Source organism: Leptosomus discolor, chromosome Z, assembly GCF_034619465.1.
Source record: "Leptosomus discolor isolate bLepDis1 chromosome Z, bLepDis1.hap2, whole genome shotgun sequence".
Taxonomy (NCBI): domain Eukaryota; kingdom Metazoa; phylum Chordata; class Aves; order Leptosomiformes; family Leptosomidae; genus Leptosomus; species Leptosomus discolor.
This window is the reverse complement of record NC_141419.1, coordinates 63,558,036-63,579,639: the sequence shown is the minus strand read 5'-3', so window position 1 is coordinate 63,579,639 and position 21,604 is coordinate 63,558,036. Positions and strand designations below refer to the sequence as shown.

Here is a 21,604-nt window from a genome sequence, read left to right as displayed (position 1 = left end):
CCTAAGTGCAGCTTGCTGGTTGACAGGTTAGCAAGAAACGAAGCCACATGTGTGGCTTGAATGAGACACTTTTTGAAATTAATTCAGATTGAATGAGATGCTCTTTAGAAGGTGGGATATGGGAGTCTGCTATAAAAAACTAAAGGCTATACAGTCCATTCATCATTGCCTGAGGTAGTGAAGTATGAAGGGAACCCACATGTATTTATAGTTGCTTCCTGAATGTAGTTGGACCCCAGCAGACTGAAGACACATAGCTTACATTCTGCTTTTCACTGAGTTTAGAAATCAGATAGGGTGCCAGACAAGATGATGATGACCAGTTGTAAGATGCTGTGCCTGAGGTAGTATTTTGGGAATGCTTGTATTTGAGAAGTGCCAAGATGAAGGAGGATTCAACATATGCAACAGTGCCATCATTAAGTTATAAGTATTAAGTATATTAAGTTAGTAAGTTTGGCTGTATTTGAGCTGCCCCTATAGTTAGATAATACCTCTGAATTTATGCATGTCTGTGTCTTGGCTAGGGGTGTAAAGAAGGATGATACGTCTAGTTGGCATCCTGTGTAAGCGCGGCATCATGCACACAAGGGAGGGGTTTGCACATAAATGAGAATGCTTTTTACAAATCTTTACTGGCCAAAGCAGCAGCCTGTTTTGATGCTACAGCCAATTCTGGTGCCAGTCTATTTATGTCAGTTTTTCAAATATGAAAATTAAGTGCTCGGTGGCCACCTGTTTGTTTTCTCTGCTTAGCAACTGATTGCTGAGTGTTTAAGTACTTACGACTCTTCAGAAGGCCTGTTTGAAAAGGCTATTCATATTATCTGATTTGGGCTACTTTAAAAAATGCAAGCGAGATCCACAGGACCATAGGAGCCTAGGTGAGCATATAGTCGATAGAGAGAAGTGGGTGGTTCCCCAGAAGGATTGTAAAGCACCTCACTGATGAGTGTACAGCAGGTCATGGGAATGTGTCCTGAGTATCCATACCCATTTTCTGAGGTAATTGCTCAGCACACTGGAAATTAATTTATGTGCTTATTTCCATTTTAGCTTAAAGTCTTAACATTAACTGTTAGCATTCTTAAAATTTTACCTAATCTTAGCTGATATTTTTATATGTGTTTTGATTTTTGCCTGTTATAGCAGTAAGATCAGGAAGAATTCAGTGGTTTAAACATGTTGCCTTTCTGGCACTGTGTAGGCAAGCTTTTCTCTGAATTTCTTCTCTCTCTTGATTCCTTTTTTCTAATGCCAGCTTTTAAATTTTCTTCTGATATTCAGGCTTACAAAGCTAATGTGTTTTCAGTTATTCTTTTTAGTTACATAATAGTAACACTTTATGGGGATGTTGTCAAGAAATTATTAGTACTTTCAGATCGCATTTATGAATACAAACAAACCGTAAAACTTGTGCAAAAAGGGAAGAGAGATGTTTAATTAACACAACACAACAGTGTTATTGTGATCTGCTTTGTATCACTTACCTGCTGTGTTGTCTTGGTTGCTTCAGCAAAAGCTATTTACGGAATAGTCAACTTAACTGAAAATCAACCATCAAGTGTAGCTTCTTTATGATTGCATTTTAGAAGTATTTAGAAGTATCGTGGAAAGGAAGTACCTGTGAAGGACTTGATTTAAAAGTTTTAAGTATCATTAGATATCCAGGAATTTCCAAGGTTCACTTAATATTTCCCCTTAAAACTGTTTTATCCTTTCCCAACTGCCACTGCAGCGCATGGACATGGACCGTCGCAGGGAGGATGCCAGAAACCCCAAGCGTAAGCCCCGCTTAATGGAAGAGGATGAATTACCGTCCTGGATTATTAAGGATGATGCTGAAGTTGAAAGGCTTACGTGTGAAGAAGAGGAGGAGAAAATATTTGGAAGAGGATCCCGTCAACGCAGGGATGTGGACTACAGTGATGCTCTCACCGAGAAACAATGGCTGCGGGTAGGTTGTCCCTTTTTTTAACAGTTGAAATTTATTCATTTATGATGTTTTTTTTATCTTGTTGAAGACTATACAGCTGCACCAGGGAGAGCACAATGTAGTAGTTAAGGCCTAAATACCCATATTATCCAGCTTTTGCTGTTATATTGAAGGCATAAGTAAGTTTTAAGCTGGATTGCTGAAACCTAAATCAGTGTTACTAAATGCCAAATCAGGACTACAGTAGCTTTCTATTGCAACTAATTTATTGTCATGGATCTTGACATATTTCTTCTATCTTAGACACTTTCACAAGCGTCATCTTTAAGATATATGAGGAATCCTTTTACAGTGGAGAAGGCCAGTGATCAGTGTATATTAGAGCTTTCTGTGCTGCGGAAGCTTAATTTTATTATTTTTTTAAATACCTGATTTTAACCCTTTCAAGAATTTGGAAACTTTAACATCAGTCTTCTTTCTCTCATGCAGTTTCATTTCCAGGTCCTGAGCATTTATTTCTTGGCTCAACTGAGTTCAAACCCCTTGATAAATTATGAAAGAATTTAAGACTTGAAAGTAAAGGTTCTAAACTTAACTCACACCATTATCTGTGATTTTGTTGTAATTGAGGATTCTTGCTGTTCTTCCGCAAAATACACATCTAATGAATTCTAATATATGTGCCGTTTTAGAATGGTAGTAATGGGTGGTAAGGAGGTGAGGACTGATTGTGGCAAAGTCTTTTCAAAACCAGGAAATTTGGTAAAGTTATGATTTCCAAAACATATAGATAGAGTATTGTATGTGCAAGACTAGTCTACATGATATGACAGAGTAAGTTTTAATTGTAGAATAATTACAGACTTAATGCCAACATGGAGATAGAGTTGTAAATGTGATGTTTGTAAGAATGCATTGTGCAGTACTATGCTAAGAGCTGATCCAGATTCTGCTGCTGGGTGTAAAGCTTAGGGGAGCAAAGGTTTGAATTATGCGTCAGCTGTAAATCTAAGCAAGTTATGAAACTACAGGAGTTTGCTACTTGGCATTTTCAAGTATTCAGTGGAGAAGAAAAATGCAGAGACATAAACGCCTGTCTGTATTCTCGAACATTTACCCTTTCCTACAGTGGAAGTGCTTGCAGTATAATGTACATCTACTCAAAGTCATTTTAAGCTAATTGTTTTTAATGATGGAATACTCTGGCTATGGCAACATGAAGTTAGCTTTGGCTTGCATGTTTTGTGTCTTGAGTTGGCTCTGATACTTGTGTTAAGTGCTTTACTGTCAAAAATGACAGCCTGAAAAAAATCATCTAATCCACCTTCCTACTCAGGGTGGAATCAGCTAGTCCTGTGTAACTTATAATAGATATTCATCTGATCTGTTCTTCAAGGCCTTCCCCTAGTAGTGAATTTCGAAGTCCACAGAGGAATGTGTTTTAACTGTTTGTCTTTCTCTTATATTTTATCTGAATTTTCTTGTTGGAATTTAAGCAAATTATTTCTTATTCTAATCACTCTGGTCGTGCAAAACAGCCTGTACCTTTCTTTTTTTAACATTTCTTTATGTTATAGAAGAGTTGTTTCCCTCTTCAGTCAGTTCTTAAGATTAACAGCCACTGCTGATTCACTCTTTTCCCATAGTTCCTGTTTTCTAGATCTCTTGATTCTTTTCACTGATTTCCCTTAACTGTTCAAATGTGACTGATGTCTTTCTGCAAGTTTGGTCAAAAGCTGGACATCGAAATTCCAGGTGCAGCCTCATTTGAATAAGAAGGAGGAGTTCTTTTGCATGACTTCTAGGATACTTGCACCTCATGATCCAGTATTTCATTTTCTTAATAGTAAAGGTATTGACTCGTGATAAATTTTTGATGTAGTATAAGCCCTTAATCCTTTTCGGTGAATCTACTTCCTGGCCAGTTTTTCAGGATGCTGTTTTGTACAGTTGGTCTTTCCTGCCTAGTAAAAGGATTTAGCATATGCCCCTGCTCAGTGATATCCAAGTTTTCTTCACAGACTTTATGCTGAATTTTAAGCCTCGGGTGAACTTGTGGTTAGCTTGACATTCTTTGGAGTTTTGGTAGGCATACTTTCTATTCTGTCTTCTAAAAGACACTAAAAACACTGAGAAGCATTGGATTGTTTGATATAGAGCCCTTAAGGACTATTCTGAAAACAATTTCTTACCAGTTCCCCATTTGCTTGATAGCAATTATTTTTGTTGTTTGCTTCTGAGACTGTTGTGTGAGGCAGCTCAGAAACCTTGCTAGTCAAAATGGTAGATATACTACCCCTTTTTCAACATAGCTGTTATTCTGTTGAGAAAAATTAGTCTCCTTCCTCCTCCCTATTGAGTTATTAAGCAAGTTCTCAAATTAGCTAAGTTAAGGCTAAGTCAGATTGCTTCACGGTGTGTTGCAGTCGCTACTGTGACTCTATTTTATACATATTTCAGCTTAGGCTTTCAGGTGGACTTGAGAGTTTGTTGAGACAAATGCAAGTTTAGGAATTACTAATATTTTTTAGACTCTTTATTCAGAGGAATTATATTTGTAGTATAACACTGCTTATGGAAGTTTAGAATAAAAACTCCTTTCTGTTGGGTGGGTACTGAAATCTAAGTCAAGTATTCTGGGTTTTTCATGATCCTATTTTCTGCGTGTGCGTGTGTAAAACAAGAGTTCTTTGTCACACCCATTGGCCTCCCACCACCATCGGTTTTATGTCTTCCTTGGAAATTTAAGCGTTTGTCGTTTTCTGTGATAACATCTCTGGAAGATTGTAGAAAAAGCAATAATAATATTGTACAATATCTTCAAGGGAATCTGTAACCATATAAACATCTAAAATCGTGGTGGATTATAAGCATTTGTGTCTTGTGGTTTTGTCACTGTAACTTGTAAGGTGACAGTATCATGTGTACTGCATGAAAACTTCGAATTAATCATTTGATGTTAACTTAGATGCAGTGAACTACATGTATCAGTAAAACTGGAAAAAATAGAAAAGCTAGTAGGTTCTGAATTAAGAATGATACTTTAATTCTTAAGACACCCTTTTACTTATGTTCTGTATCATGACATTCTCCAAAGGTAACTATAGATAGTTCTGTTTTTATTGCAGTGTTACAGCAGAATGAGAGTTATTTAGCAGCAGCATGGGATGCCCCTTATTTCTTCTCTTGCAGTGGTTGCTGTTAGACCTTTGCAGCTATCTTCTCAAGTGGTTCTCTGGAGTAAATCTTTGCATTTCTGACTAGCAAGTTGGTTTCATAATAACAATATCCAGTCCTTTGTGCGTTTTGGGGAAGTTGACTAGGTCTCTTTTCCAACAAGTTTTGCCTCAATCAGCAGCCACAACTTGGACTGCAGAGATAAGCTACCTGCTCCTTTTCAGTTAGACCCTGACACCTCTGCTAATAGACCAAACACTGAAGAGTCTAGTTGAGGCCATGGCAGATCGCCACAGGATCTCCCATACACCTCAAAGTCAGTATGCATGCATGTATACTGACCAAGTATGTCAGCTCCCTCCTTGCTAGGATGTCAAGTACCTGAGTTTGGAAGCAGGAAACAAAATAATTACAGAAGCCAGATCTGTGGACATACACAGTATTTAGTGAGATTTGTGCTGCTGCCCTGAACAACCTCTAATTCAATAACAGCCTCCCAGGGAAGCTGTAAGGCACTTGATGGGCTTCATCACTAGCTGTCGCTGCAGCCTGCTGTTCTGTAACTGTTGGCATGACAACCATGTTTCCTTAAAAAAAAAAAAAAAAAAAAAAAAAAACACAAAAAAAACCACCCCCAAAAAAATCCCAACCACCCAAGAAGGAGGAGTCTGCTGCCTGATACTATGAAGCATCGGTATTCTGGAAATATTTCATGCTCTAGCAGATTCTGTCCCTGCACCACTTCTAACAGTACTGCAAAATACTTTGCTGGATCCCACGGCAGATTATTTTCTAGAAGGGTCATCTATTAAGGACTACATTGATTAGGGCAGGCTTCTAGAATCAGAGGATTTGTTTGAGTAGTTACAAGACTCAAGGCAGTTGTGCCTAGATTGAGCTTCTCATTCAGGAATAAAAAATAAATTTTTATTCTCTAGTTGTGCAGTTCATTTGAAATAGCTTCACACGTTGGCCAGGGAAGCGTATTTGAGTTCAAAATGAGCAGTGTCTCATTTACCTCATGCAGGCATGTGAAAGTCAGCTGTTGTGGACCACTTGTTTTGCTGATTTAAATATTGTAAGTTACATTAAGCATTTGGTCTGTAATTAGTTGATCTGATTTATATGTAAAGAAAACCAATGCTGCCTTTCACACTAACAGAATATCTGGTGAATACTGTTTAACATAATTGTGATATAAATTTTATTTGCTTTTTTGTGTATATTTACTGAATAAGGTAAATATGTTATATAATAAATCAAACTACCTAGCAGGAAAATGTTGGGCATGTTTTCAACTTTTTTCTCAACAGCTGGAACTTTACATAACTTTTTGATTTTACACGCTCTTGAATAGTCTGTTAAAAGTCAGGTCTGGCATCAGAGGTAGTAAAGTTGAGCCAGGTCGTGACTACAACTTGACATAAATTACTAGGAGTTTTTCAGTTCAGTTTGTTTTTCTGGGGGAACTTCACTTTTATGTATACAGCTTCAGAATCAATACCAAGAAGATATTTAAGACATGGTTTTGTAAACTGTCACAGTGACATTTGATCTTACAGTAGTCTTTGTTAGATACTGAAATAGCTGTGTGGAAAAACAGTATTAAATTTGAAAATTGTTTTAGCTTCACTTTTCATCTACTAGTTGTTATTTTTAATTGTAATGATGGTTTTTTTAGATCATCTATATTGAAGGCTGAGATTCTGTGAAGAGGGAGAAAAGAAATAACCTTTTACCCAGTGCATAGTTTATCTGCATAGTTCATGTACATGATACCCCTCCATCCTGGTTTTCTCTCTTCCTTACTCCGTTATACCATTTCTGTTTACATTTGCAAAGTTTCCTGACTTGCTGCTAAACCTGTTTAACAGTTGAGTAAGTGAGTATTTGCCGAGGGCATCTGAAGAAAATTGCATTCTGATCTAAACAGTGCTGTGTAGTATTGAATTGCAGATCCAATTGAATATGTTAAGCTGTAGGGGAAAACAAGTCACATTTAAAAGACTTTGTCACAGGAGGCTTAAAAAGTCCACTGTCACAGGGTGTTGTCTGTTTTGTGACCAGTGATCACCTGGGGCGTCCTGGTCTTTTTTAATGTGCAAGGTGAGGCTGGTAAGTTTTATTCATGTGAAAGCTGATTTCTTGAAGGATTAGGAAGTTGGACATGACTTGAAGGCCTCACTAAGCCAGCCATTTTTATGTTATAAGTATTACTGTCTTTCGTGCCCCTTTCAGGAAAATCAGTTCAGAATCTATTTAAGAAAAGGGAAGAAATGGCTACTTTTAAGTTACAGTGAAATTAAAACTAATGTAGCAGTTTAGATGAAAGGGGCGTTTCTTGGTTTTTAATGTATGAGAGGGATTTAAATGCATCTACCTGATAGTTTTGATTCTTTTTTTGGCAAGGTCAGTTTGTTACTTTATAAAGAAAATAACCTGATTTACACTCTGGGTATCTTTCTCAGAATCTGGAGGCAGGATTGAGAGTGTTACTTTTGGAATCTAACAAAGTACTTTGAAATGCTTCTTTGATACTTGAGAGATATTCTCAGTAAGTCAATTTTTAGTGTTTTAGAAATAGTTTCTGTGTGAGAAAGACCTCAGGTCAGGAAATCCGAACAGCTGTTTCGGAGGAATACCTGTCAGTAAAGCATCTTGCCATATTTTCATAGGATTCTTTTTTTTTAGTCTGTGATTTTTGCCATATGATGTTACCTGTAAAGTACCATAACAAATTGGAAGAGAGTTTTGATTGGAATTATACGTATATTCTGCCCTAGAAAACATAAGAATAATAATGTTATATAAACACCTTTCTGTGTTTTCAAAAAATGTGACTAGTTTTATTAACATTAGACTAAAATAAACTGCATTTTCTTTGAAATAGTTATACTTTTCTGACATAGCAAGTTTATATAGCTTGGCAACCATGAATTAAAAATCTCTATTTTAGGCTTTGTTATATTATTACTGTTTCCAGTGCAAAAATTTGCATGAAAAAATTAGGCCCTGTGGTTAAGATGACTGAAATACTCTTCATGGGGATGGTCAAAATTCAAATCAACTTCCAAAACTGAAACACAAGCAATAATTAAATACTTGACAAAATCCACAAAAAAAGAAAGTCTGTATTAAAAGTTAAAAACATTACTGTTGCTAGGGGCATTTGGCAATGGACAGAGTAGCAGCAAATGTTTTAGTTCTTGGGTCCACTGCGTTGCTATGTTCTCTGACATGCCTTGACAGTAACGATGATAGGTCATAGGCAGTAGGGGACATTTTGCCACCTATCAAACTTTTGAATAGAGGCAGTTTTCATATGTTGATTTGCATTTACAACATGGGTAAGAAGTTACTGATACCTTTCCAAGTATATATTGTGGCCAAAGTATTTATTCACTCTGCAAAAATGAAAGCATTTAATATTTTGCCTTGTCATCAGGAGCAAATTGAGAGACCATTATTGTCAAGTGCTGTCTTTTGAAGACAGACCTGAGTGGGTGATGGGAAACTTCACACCAATATTTTCCGAGCAGGAGGCATAACAGGTGAAAGTAATGTAGGCAGAGCTCTGCTTCTTCTATAGAAACCCAAAACTTAAAAGAAAGCAATTTGTCTCTTCTTGTATGTAAAAAAGTATGGAAGTACTAACCTAGCAAATATGGAAGAACAGGGAAGTTTCAGACTGAACTCCTCAAAAATTGCTTAGCGTGTCCTTACGCATGTGGTGAGTGGAAGCCCTTAGGCTTCAATTTCACTTCCTGAGTCATCTTGAAGTACTCTGCTTGATATGAGTAAAACAGTGTATTTCCCTACTCTAGCAGTGGAATTTTAACTTTAAAAAAAGGAAAAGCCTAAAAAAGTTTTCCAGGAAACGTAACTCTGTAATTTCATCCTGTACTCTGAAATTGTTGAGTTTAGAGTGTTACAAATTGAAGTTTAGTGGGTATCCTTTGTGTATTCTTTTCAGTTGCATCTGACAATAAATATTTTTAGCTGGATTTCAAACTCAGAACCATAGGACTTTGTTGCTGCTTACAGCCTTACTTTAGTTTTTCACGTACGCACTTACACTATACAATACATTATTCTGTTGAGAAACTTAACTTTCTCTTAAGCCTTATTGCCTTTCCAGGAATCTTCTTTGTATCCTTCAGTTAGCCTTTGCTTAGGTAATAGTTTTTGCATATCAGACTGTGATTTGCATTGCAGTTTATCCCAGAAGACCAAAAAGGCCTTCTAGACAGATAGATTTTTGCTTTTCATCTGTGATACACATATTAAAGGGTCAAGCTCTACCCAAGTCCTGCCCCAGTCTGATAACTGCAGCTTTAGAACCATCCTGAAAACACGAAACTTGCTGCATCACTGCTAAAAGTTAGCCTCAGAAAATACTGTTTTGGTATAAAATACATACAAGATACGTATAACTTTGCTTTTCTCAGCAAGTTGTCCAAAGTCTGACTTAGTTTGGTTTCATGCTATCAACCTCCAAGTTCCGCAAAGTTAACAAAAAACTATATTGGAATAGTCTTAAAGGGCTACCTCTTACTATTTATTCTTTAAACACTCTTTATCGGTGAGCAAATTTTTTTCCTTTGCCAGCATAGGAATTGAGTAGTCTAATCTCTTGCCGTACATTTTCTCATATCATACTCTCTTAACATCGCATGCTTCCCATTCATAATTGCCTCAGAGTACCTGTATTAATAGTGATAGATCTGTATAACCAATTTCCTATGCTACTGGAAAAATCCTTAAGCCATTTTCTGCGAATAAGTAGATATGACAAATACTATGAACATCTTCTGAAAAATAATGAAACGATAATGGTTTCTGAAAGCTGTTCTTTTTTTTCTTCCATTATATTTATTTTAGGCAAGATATTTTGTCTGTTTTGTTTTGAATTTATTTTCTCCATTTTGCTCCGATTTGGTTATCTTCCACATTTTAAATTTGGAATAAAAAAAGTCTGTTTGAGAAAGAAAACATATAAAACATTCTCCCTTATATTTAAGTATATTCACACAAAGTACTTAATGGTGTGACTATTGGCAGAAGCTGATTTTACTTTCACATGCATAAAAATGCCAGTTTAAACTTTGTACTATAAGCTTCTCAAGTTACGTCATTAAGAACAGTAGCGTTTCAGGGCACACATAAAATATATGCTCACCTGTTGATCAAAGAGAGAAAACACTTTTAATATTTTTTTGAGCAATTAGAAGGCATCACTGGATATCTGTTCACTTGGGAGCCAAATAATTCACATATTCTAAGGCTAGAGATTTGGCTCAAAATGAGTAATGTCACACTGGAAACCTGCTAATCATCTCTTTGTGTTATAGTGCTCAGTTGTGTTGTTTCCATACTAGAAGAAAAGGTGGCTTGTTCTTTGTAAGGAACTTTCTAGTAGAATATGGTATCCTGCTGTTGGGTGTGTTGCAGAACAAGAGTTAGTTCTGTCTACTTACCTTTATCCAGTGCTTAAAATTGTCAAATTTATTTTTACCATAGAAAAGATACCTGTCACTGGAAATGTTAGCAAGGTTCACTGGAACAGCTGAGGTCCCGGAAAGAGCCAAGACTGCAGTTTTTTTCCAAAGGACTGATCTGGTGAGGGTATAAACCCTGCCTTTCTACCACGTGTCTTTCTGATTTAGTTAGAAGGGCCCCAGAAGAAAAGGGAGGCAATGCACTTTGGATGAAGAAAGTTTTTTTTAAAAAATAAATTAAAAAATACTCCATTAATTCCTGTTTCGAAGGGTTGAATTTTGAGAATTTTTTCATAAGGAACAAGATCAAATGTGAGAGGTCTGCCTTTAGTTCTCAGCATTATGAGCTGCAAAAACATTAGCCACACTGACAGTCTGCCAGGACATGTAACATTACAAAGTAAAGATTTCCTACCTTTTTCCACAACAGAAGAATATAATGTCTGTTAAAAAAAAAAAACGGTAAATGTCTGTAAAAATAGCCCTATTATTCAAGATTAAAAAACCAAACCAAAACCAAACGACAAAAAAAAAGCAACCGAACAATTAGCATTGTATGGTGCTAAGAAACCAAAACTCTTTGGCAACTGCAACAGTATTTTGTGAAAGACAAGGTAAACTGCAACAGGAAATACTAGTCTGAAGACTGAGAAGAGAAGCCATCCTGCATAAGTGTTCATTAGTAGGCAGAAGTGAATGTGTTTCTGATTGTTTTTTGTATTTATGATCTCCCTTGTAAAATAAACAATGTTTTATCTGACTGGGAGCCAGTAAATCCTTGGAATACTGTAGAATTCCTGTTTTTCCTTGATTTGGGATTTGGTCTTTATTGTTTGAATATCTTCATGAATTTATTGCAGCTTGTTTCCTCCTGCTCTGTGATATTTGTCTGTGAGCCTGAATGGAATGTAGTGGTTACCAGGAATACCACTAAATTGTCTTAAGTTTTATTGCTAAGTTCTAAACTAACTAATCAACTATTTTAGCAAATCATCAAAAATTGAAGAAAAAATTAATATCAGAAGTACAATAGAATGATACATCCTTCCAGTAGAAGTTTTATTTTAGCCCAGGGAAGGAAGACCTGGAAGCAAAACCTACAGTACAAACTAAGCCAATACAACCTTGATTTTATTTTCCTTCTAAACTGTGAGATGCCAAGAAAAAGATAATATCTCCTGTTGTAGGACAGAAAAGTGCTGTGCTGTTGACTGCTCGCTATTTTAAAGAAATTTAGGAAAAAGTGAGAAAAGTAATTTCCGCCACCTCCCCTTACCACCCCTCAGAAAAGGTAATTTTCTCATTAAATTAATTTTCCTTGCCCCCTCTTCTGGGGAATATAATGTACTTGGTCAAGAAAAAAAGCGTAACTGGAGTACCAATTATCTCACAACACCTTTGTCAGTATACTGTCCTCTACACTGCTGAAATAGGCTTTCCTGAGTCACAATTCTGGGTAAATCAGGGAGAAAATGCTGATAAAGGTAAAAAAGGAAGAAAACCTTCCCCTTCTACTGTTCCTCACTGAAAAAAGTCACTAAACATTCAAGAATCCTGTCTATGCAACAAATATAGGCATCTCCTTCATACTGAACAAGATAAAAGGGAAGAAATGAAGTGTCTCTGTCATGTTAGATTTTGCTTCAAGATATAATGCTTGTGAATCTGAAGTCAGGAAACGAGTGTCTTCCATCAGCTGTTCTTCTGCGCTGGTGAAGATTGCATGCAATAAATCGTTCACAAATGGAAAGACTGTAGCAGGTACCAAGGAAGACTTATTTGGAATCTTTCCTAAACATGACCTCTGTGTGATTAGTGTGAAATAAAATGTTTCCCACTTGAGTTCAGGTTTGAGATTTTCTTGGATTTCCTGCTCATCCATTTTACTTCAGCATGCCTTTGGCACCTGCAGTCATCAAAAAACCCTAGATTTTTGCTGTCCTTATCAGACTTGTTAAGAGGTTCTTATAATTCTTCATCTTTGGTTTTTGATCTGATACACTTTTGGCAAAGGAGACTTGAAGTAACCAGCACCTTCTGTACAGAAGAAAAAGTGTAGCAACTCATGACTTGGTAGTGTCTTGTAGACAAAAGGGAACGTACAAAAGCAAATTGCCATTTTTATGCATCGCAATTATATCAACTGAATATTATCTTAATGTATGCATATTAAATAATTGATCATTTTCTCCAAACAATTTAAAAAGCAAGTATGTATAGAAAAACTTGTATCATATTAACTTTAAAAACACATACACCATGGCTTAATCATAGTTATTTCCTGGTTTGTTGTTATTTAGTTATTTGAAGTAACGATTGCAAACTAAAATTAATTCTGATAAATCTTGATAAGTCTTGAAAGATAGTTTTGGTCACATTAAGTGTATTCCTTTACAACTGTAAAGATTATTATTTTTTTCTGCCATAAATTTGCCTGCAGTATTTTCATAATCAATAGTCTTGCAGTGTCTTTCTTAAGTTAGTTAGTTCTCATTCAGTCTGTATATTTTACTTCTAACTATACTGCCAAAGATACCTGCAACTGTTTTCAATGCCAATGTGTTAACAACATTTACTCTTTGAGTCACTAGTATAAGGTTCTGAGAAATCTGAAGGCAATCTGAAATATACAGGACACCATCTAGTTCAGAAATACTATTATAACATCCTTTTCAGAATGTTTGTTTATCATCTGGCAGCTTTCATGTGCAGTATTTCACAAGTCCTTTATATATTGTCCTCCAGTCTTGAATGAGAGACTTTTTTCACTGTTTAGAAACAGGCTTTTACTCCAAGTGACAAGAGTTGTTCAGCAGGTGATGTAGCTTTCTAAAAAAGAAAGGGAGAAGATTGGGGGAAAAAAAGACCAAACAAAAAAACCCCACCACATCAAAACAGTTCAGTGATAAAAAGTAAGAGGTTGATATCAATAGTTTCTGGTATAGAATTCATTTGGGTTCCACCCCCACCCCCCCCTTTCTGCTGCCTTCTAGGTTAAATTGGCTTGGTCAAGAGGCTGTTCAAAATAAGTCTTCTTAACAAGACATAAAGTACATTTGTATGTCAAATGGGAAGACTAAATCGCACTTACTTTTGAAAACTGCAGAAGATAATTAGAGAGTTCTGTAGATCTTTTAGGAGTGTGGCTGAGTAGCTGTAGACCACAGAATAGTGATTATTTTTGGAAGTTCCACATTCAGTGTCTTAATACAGTGAGCATGTATTTTCTCAGTGCTCTGATTGGTTAAGCAAAGCATCTTTATAGTCAGCATGACACAGTTGTTCCTCTTTATCACCCACTTCCTTCTCTCTAACAGAGCATTTGTGCTACCTGAGCAGGCTATGCATGTTGGTATCATCATTAATTATTGTGCTCTTCAGTCTTTTTGAGCCCAAAGTTTATGAAAAGCTCATAGGTGCAAAATCAGTTTGAGTGGTTCCATTTACAATCGTTGTTTGCCTTTTCGGGGAGGGAGGAATGAGACTAATTATTGAATTTTTTTTTTTTTAAACCAGATTTCACTTTTGAAAGAAGAAAATTTATGTCAATATAGTTTATTATGCAAATGTAGTTTACCATAACTTGGAGCGGGTTAATCGGTGCTGGCTCTGTATGATGCTTTACTTAGTAATTGTTACCCTAAAGATTAAACTTAAACATTAAGATATTTTACATGAGGATTAATTATTAGGATATTTTATCTGAAATATTCTTCTCAAACCAGAAAGAAAACACTGGAGATAAAAGCTTTGATCCTATAAATATTTAAAATAGATACTTTTTTTTTTCTAATGTAATGCTTTGTTGCTTTGGTTGAAACCATTCTCTTTAAAGCCAAGTATGTTCTTGCATCGTTCTTTCGGGTCTTTTTGGTATCAGTCTTTAATTCAAAATGCCAGGAAAAACTGTTTATAATTTGCATTGTTGTTTTCCTTAAATTAAAAATAAGCACCTGGAGTTTCTGTGCAAATAATTAAACAACTATTAATAGTTTTCAAATGCAAAACAGAGAAGAATCTTATCTTCAGGTTTTAGCGATGTGAAGATACAGATCTTGACTGATAAACTATACAGCTGAAGGACTCAGTTTCCTTAGTTTGTGGAAGTTCAGCATATCTGAGAAGACTATTTATTACAAGTTAATGTGTTTTTGCAATATTTGCATTTTGTTTGCAGGGGTTTTTTGAAAAAAAAAAACCAAAAAAACCAACCAGTAATTCTGTTTCTACTTAAGTGCTGGATGGAGACTTTTTGGAATATTTCTTTTGTGGAGGAAATGGAGTCAGCAGTGAAAGCAAGGAAATCTGAATGTATTCACTAGTTCTTTGCCTTTGGCAGATTTTAATCTATACTCTGTTTTAGTTTAGTCCCAGCAAAATTGATCTGGTAAATCTGTTCTGCAGCTCTATCCAGCAAGGAGAGGGAATTCTGTTAAAATAACTCTTCATCAATCCTTTCTTCAGGTATTTAGTCATTGCACTGTTGATAGAGTATCTTATGCCCTCTTGTCTAATTGTCAAGTATTATGGCATTCTTCTGTTCAGAGTCTTTATCTGTAGTATACTGACATCTCTGCTGTAGCATAGCAAGAGGTAATTAGTTACAATGTAAGGGAACTTGTTCCAGAGAGCCAAGAAATAACTCCAATCTGTGGAAATTAGAAACAGTCCCATACATCAGAAATGTCACTGGGAGAAACTAAAAAGGAGAATTAGATTTTGAAGAGATCTTGAGAAGGTGAACTTCAGGTTGGAAAGCTGACGTCTTCATCAGTTTGCACGTATAATCGGAACAAAAATTTAAAATAAAAAGGGGTAGGATTTCAAATAGAGCAAGAAGGGAAGAAAAACCAAGTGGAATTTCTCTTGGAATATCAGTATAGGACTTGAAGGATGATGCTGAAGAGACAAATTGATAGGGGCAGGTAGATGACTTTTTAGTGCTTTCAATGTTTGTTATTAGCCTTCTGAAGGGTTCTTTTTATTTCTTTCTTCTCTTCCGAATTGGTAAATGAGAACTTCATTTTGCAAAGCGGTCATCCATTGTTCATTACTGTGTTACTGACATGTTTCCTGGTTTTAAGTGCTTAACAGCCCTGAAGCTTAGGGCTCTTGGCCAGTAGTCAGTACAAAGCCTAGGTAAGTTACATGTTGTTCCCAGAAAAGTTCATTCTTTTGTAAACTTCGTGCGATTGGGTTAGTGTTTATGTTTAGGGAGTTGGGAAGCTGACCTTTTTTCTGTTCACCTATGTTATATGTGTTTTGTATGGAAACACAGGAGTTTAATTAGCATGCTAACAAATCTGTTCACATGGTAATGTTAGTCACGAGAGCTCTCTTCTGACTGTGCAGGTTGGAGAGACACAGGGTATTGATGTCTGAAGGGAAGGGGGCAAGCTATCTTAATGTTCATTTTATTAAGATAAAAGTCAGAGAGGGACGCAGGAAGAGATCTCAATTCTCGTGTTCTGTGCCCATTTCCCATTTGGTCTGAACATACTTTCAGCATTGTCAAGTAGACTTACTACATTACACTCCTGTTTGCTATGTACGGTTTCTTTGACTCTTAAGTAGCAGCAGTAGCTTTCACTGTGCCGTTACTTTCTTGTAACAATACTGTAGTTATCTCCAGTCAAAGGAAAAATAACTGTGTTGTACAATGTTGTGTCATCTAAATATTGGAGGGAGGCCTTAGACACCAAAACAGATTTTATGCTGAGCACCTTCATTGATTCTCTGTGTGACCACACATGAGTTACCCAATTATTCCTGTAAAACAAATTTAAAAGTTAATATAACACTTACGTGGTCATTAACTTGCAGAAGGCAGTCATGAAACAAAACTCAGAGCTGTGGCTCTTGGTGCTTATTTGGGTCCATAATTCTCAATTGAAAAGGTGTTCAGTCGTGGTGCTATGTCATGCTTTCAAGAAGAATACACCCATAATGTCCTGCTCTTCACATGGAGAAACAAACCAGTTTCCATTTGATCTTATTTTGTTTCTGTGGTGCTTGTGTAGCTGTATCCATGTTTACTAAGAATACCTCCACCTCAAAACAGCTATGTTCCTTTATGAAGAGGAAAGTGTAATTGCAAGCAGCAAGAAGAAGGCCAACTGTCTCAGGAGTAACTTCTACCTGTGTTCTGAAAAATCCACTTTTGGGTTTGGGAGGTGCATTTCCTTTTGTAGGAAGGCAGTTCAGTTTCTTTAATCCATGGTCAGTATGCTCTTTCTTAAAATTCTGGTGCAGTGAGAATCCTGCATGCTCTTAGCTCTTTAGCAAGGAAATTGTTTTGTGTACATGGACCAGGATACAGCAGTAAGATTCAGAAAAGCAGGAAGATTTTGTCAGTACTGGACTTAACATTGGGTCCTCACGCTTCCACTGGCATCTCTGCCTTTCATGTGATTCACACCTTTCAAAGGTTGCACAACCCTTTGCAAAATTTGACATTAAATTTTCACAGCTTTCTTTCAAAAAATGAAGTCTCCAATCTTTATTGTACTCTTTTGTCCTGTTTCCTTAAGGGAAGGAAAGTGTTAAATTTTTATTTGTGTACTATTTTCCTTGACTCCCATGCTGTTCACCTCACTAATCCAGAGGCATTTGAGCATGGGAGATGTCTGTGCTATCTTGCACTCTCACACAGCCTGTCTTCTGTTAGGAACTGGAGATTTGTGTCTGGGATTTGTATCATTATCGTACTGGTAAAGGTTCGGAAGGGCATTCTTTCCGGTGTGGCACTTCAGCCCTAGAATAGTAAGCTTTTCTAACAAAGAGCTTAGTCAGATGAATTAGTTTAATAAATATTTTGTTGATCGTACACACATGCATAGTTCATATGTGTAGACATATGCACAGAGCATTAATATCTCTGCTGATAATTGATTTATGTGATACAGTTTTAAGCCATCTTTAGAGGCAGAGTAAATCATACAGGTTTAGTTTTAAATACTACTGTTTATATACAGAATGCAGATTTGCCACTTGAGGCTAATGTTAGGAGTCACAATAACAACATTTTTGTCTCACTAAAGTCTTAAATTAAGGAAAACTGTCCAAGTTCACATTCATGCATATGAATTTTGAAAGCTGAGTATAATAATGGATTGATGTATTACTAGCTAAGTAGACAGTTTTCTATTTGTTTGGAGATCTGCGATATGCTAAGAATTAATTTGCTATCTGCTAGTCACTAATTTTAAGAGTGCAAGAGTATATGTTAGTTTACTTTGGTTTATTTTTTGTCTTTGCTACATTGCTATATGTAATATTAAAAAAAAACCTTTTTACTTGAATCTTTTCTCTTTGTCCTGATAGATTTTTCTAAAATTTTCTCAAGCAAACAAAAATATAAATATATTTTGGTTAAGCGAATACCAGTTTTCTGACAACAAGATGTTACCGAAGTTAACAAAATGATAATTTGGTTTGGTTTGTTTTTGTTAATTTCTTGTAAATCAGAATAGATTTTTTTTTTTTTAAATCAGTTTCAAAACCTGATCTGTTCACTGCGGAGCAATAGGAATACATTTTCTGTAATAAATGCATCTTTAAAATGCGTGTAACCTATTTCAGTTTTAAAATCATACATGAAATTGTCTATTTGTGCTATTATAATTACAATGCTAACAAGAGTCAGTAACTGTCCAGCTAAAAATCTAATTTGGATGCCTAGAATAATAAGGGGAGAAATATGATAAGTAGTTGTCAATATTAAAGCAGGCTGAAGGAGGAAGGCTTCGGGCCTTGTAGTAGGTAGAATGAAACAGCAGATTTGAGTATCCACAATCCTTTCAGTATTAAATTTTCAGTAAAATAAAATTACTTGTATATGAAAACATAGCCTTTCCCCAGCTCTCTTTTTTTTCCTGATCAGCTGATGAAGAGACTAGCAGCTCGCTGCTTTGCTGGCTTGTTAATTTTATCCCCACTAACTGTGATTTCCGATAGCCGGCCTGCTGATAGTGGTAAGGTAAATATCCTTTTTCATTGCCGTCTTGAAGATTCAGTAGAACTACATCACAGGCATGTGTAGGTGTGTAACACATCAAAAGTCAGTGTTCTTCGTATTTCAATGTACAACTGACTGCTTAAGGAGAGCAGTGACATTAACTGTTGACAGCCTTGCATGCTGTATTTATTATTAGCTTTTCTAGCTTCCAAGATTTGCAGAGAAATTTCCTTTTCTTAATCTTCGTTAGCTGCAATGGTTTATAGTGGGTGTCCTGCTTTAGCCAAATGAATATTAATGAATTGTGTGCAGGTTATTTTTTTTTCCTTTCGTTTTTCTTCCTAACTCATCAGATCTCAAGCCTCCTTCATAGTGGTTATCTGAATGCTGTGGAAGCATGATGTAAATTGTCTTTTGATTATTAAGGCCTAGTTTCAGGCTGTCCCTCAGGATTCTGCGTTCGTGTTTGTTCTGTGGATTTGCACAACGGAGGATGCATAGGAAACAGATTTTGAAATCCCACTGGTGTTTTTAACATGCCAGGTTGTTTAGTGTTGTGCATCAGGTTTTGTTCACAAAACGTTTTTCAAGAGACATTGTACACAATTGAGAAAAATTATGTCTGGGCTGTAATCACTCTTTTTGTATTGATTGTTATGCTCACATGATCATAAATATTAGCCATGTTTGGTGCTGTGGAGAAATGAAGGTAATTGCCTTATGATTAGAGCTCTTTCAGCTACGAGAAAGGATTGATTAGCATTTGCATGTACTCAGGGCAATATTGAGAGGCAAAAGGGACAAATATCAACATCAGTTATGTTCTGAGAAAGCATTAATCAGAAAGCCTAGTTTTAAGATTTTTTTTTCAATTTTTTTTTTAAATTTTTAATTTCTGTTCTTTTATGACCTGATATTTTTATTTCTTTTCTTTTGTTGGCTTTCCCAAATTAAGAAAAGTTCAGCTTCTTGCTTTATCACATGGCTCCGATAGTCAGTGTGTGAACAGGTTCCCATTATTCCTAGTTTATTTTTTTGTGGCAATTTTTTTATCCCTCTGCACAGTGCTGCTGGGTCTCTAAAAGCATACATCCAGGTAACTGAAACTAGTGTTCCTTGTTTGTGGCTGGGGGGGCAGGGGGGGTTGGTGATTCTTTTTGGTTTGTCTTGTTTTTTGCATCCCATGTTATGAGTGCTTTCTACCGTAAAGCACTGTATTGTCAGTGCTTCTGTCTATCTGTTGGTTACTTTTCTAGAAGAAAACGATACATTTTAGAGATGGTTTTAATGCTTAGGCGATTTGGAAGTTGCTTGAACTATTTGGAAGAGAAGTTGAGTTGTTGCTGCATAAGGTATCTGTGTGTTGTTTGTGTGGACAAAGAACTGTGTGTGATCTGGCTTTGGAACCTGAGCGCAGTTTTGGTTGTCCTGTTTGAAAATGCACATATCAAAGTCTGTTTTGCGTGGAACTATATAAACCAGAACTGCCACTGATGTGCACAAATAAGTATTTGTTGTACACTTACTGATATAGCACCACAGGCCATTATTGTGTGTGAAACTGAGTTGGTGTGGAATTCAAGGTTCAGATAAACACGCATCTATTTAGATGATAGTGGAATTCTTAGAACAAATTAATGTTTAGTGTTTCTTTGATTGCCAGTAACTCAATTTCTTGTTGCTCTCTTGTTTATAAATAAGCTGAACATTTTGAGTCAAATTATCTGCATCCTGTGGGGTTGTGGTTTTGTTTTTAAATATAGTTTATTATTTCCCTTTTCAATATCTCTTTTGTTTAAAAATCATGCTTTTTGAATCCATGGTTGTCAGGCAATTGAAGACGGCAATTTGGAAGAAATGGAAGAGGAAGTCCGGCTTAAAAAACGGAAGAGACGAAGAAATGTCGATAAAGATTCTGCAAAGGAAGATGGAGAGAAAGCAAAGAAAAGAAGAGGCAGGCCTCCTGCAGAGAAATTGTCACCCAACCCACCCAAACTGACAAAACAAATGAATGCTATCATTGATACTGTGATAAACTACAAGGATAGGTGAGCTTGGAGACAGTCTCTCTCTATTGTATGTGCTCTCTCCCTCTATGCTGGTATCCCTCTCTGTGTTTTTTTAACAGCTTCATTTTTATTTTCAGTCTTTAGAAGAGTTTGCTGACACAGCATTTCTGAAAAGTAATTCCACTTAGAGCCTGATCGTGTAGGTCTCATTGTTTGTAGAGTGTTTTTTAAAAACCCATCTGATAGGAAGTTGTTGAAACACAAATACAAAAATGAAGCCTGGAGCACCTGCTTAGAAATGAAGTAACTCTGCTCAGGAAGTATATTAAGAACATTTAGCTTGAGCGGGATTTTCCTTCAGTTTAGTGGTGCAGTGTGTGTTCAGATTAATCTTTTCAAATACATGACTACAGATTTATTAATGGGTCTTACCATGACCTGAAAGACTGCCCAGAAAATGTAAAGCTCATATCACGAGCCTCTGAGCTGCCAAAGGAAAAACTGTAGAAATACTGAGCATAATATGTTGTCCACAGTTGAGATGGAAGCCTGTTTGTCAAGAAATCCCTATTTTCAGCATAATAAAATGCTAACTAGCTGGACCCTGGGAAAAAAATAGCACTTTCAATCTGAAATGTCATTTGAAGACTTCTGTTTTGCACGTTTTCAAACAGAAAATCATCTGTGCTTCATGAGGAAGAAATGTAGAATTAGCTAATAGCATCTTTGAATCAGACTTGTTTGAGAAAACTGTATTTTTTAACTCAACTTCTATTTGCCAAAAAACAGTAAAGCTTTCTTGTGTACTTAACCATTCTTTGCTGTACATTGAATTACTTAAATTGTATAAGGAACAATTATAAGCTAAATGAGTATTAAATGCATTCAGAGAAAATCAATAAGTATTTGCATTAGATGACTCGCACAAGCATAATATAATTTTTGCAAGTAAACAACTTTCAGTCAGTCTGTGACTTCAAATGGCAAGTTGCACTTTTTCGGTTTTTGCAGCTACTGTTCTGGGTCT

The 21,604-nt window shown here is 36.1% G+C and overlaps 1 protein-coding gene across 2 annotated transcripts in view; it reads left to right on the top strand.

The window, feature by feature from the left end:
- SMARCA2 (SWI/SNF related BAF chromatin remodeling complex subunit ATPase 2) overlaps positions 1–21,604 on the top strand; it is a 101,421-nt gene that overhangs the window by 63,492 nt on the left and 16,325 nt on the right. Inside the window, exons 27-28 of one of the 2 annotated variants that reach the window (XM_086480570.1) lie at positions 1,739–1,957; positions 20,399–20,616. In XM_086480570.1, coding sequence (XP_086336696.1) covers positions 1,739–1,957; positions 20,399–20,616 — 437 coding nt within the window. Of the gene's footprint in view, positions 1–1,738; positions 1,958–18,496; positions 18,590–20,398; positions 20,617–21,604 lie in introns of those variants that run through there. The other variant, XM_009948697.2, reaches the window with a different exon arrangement.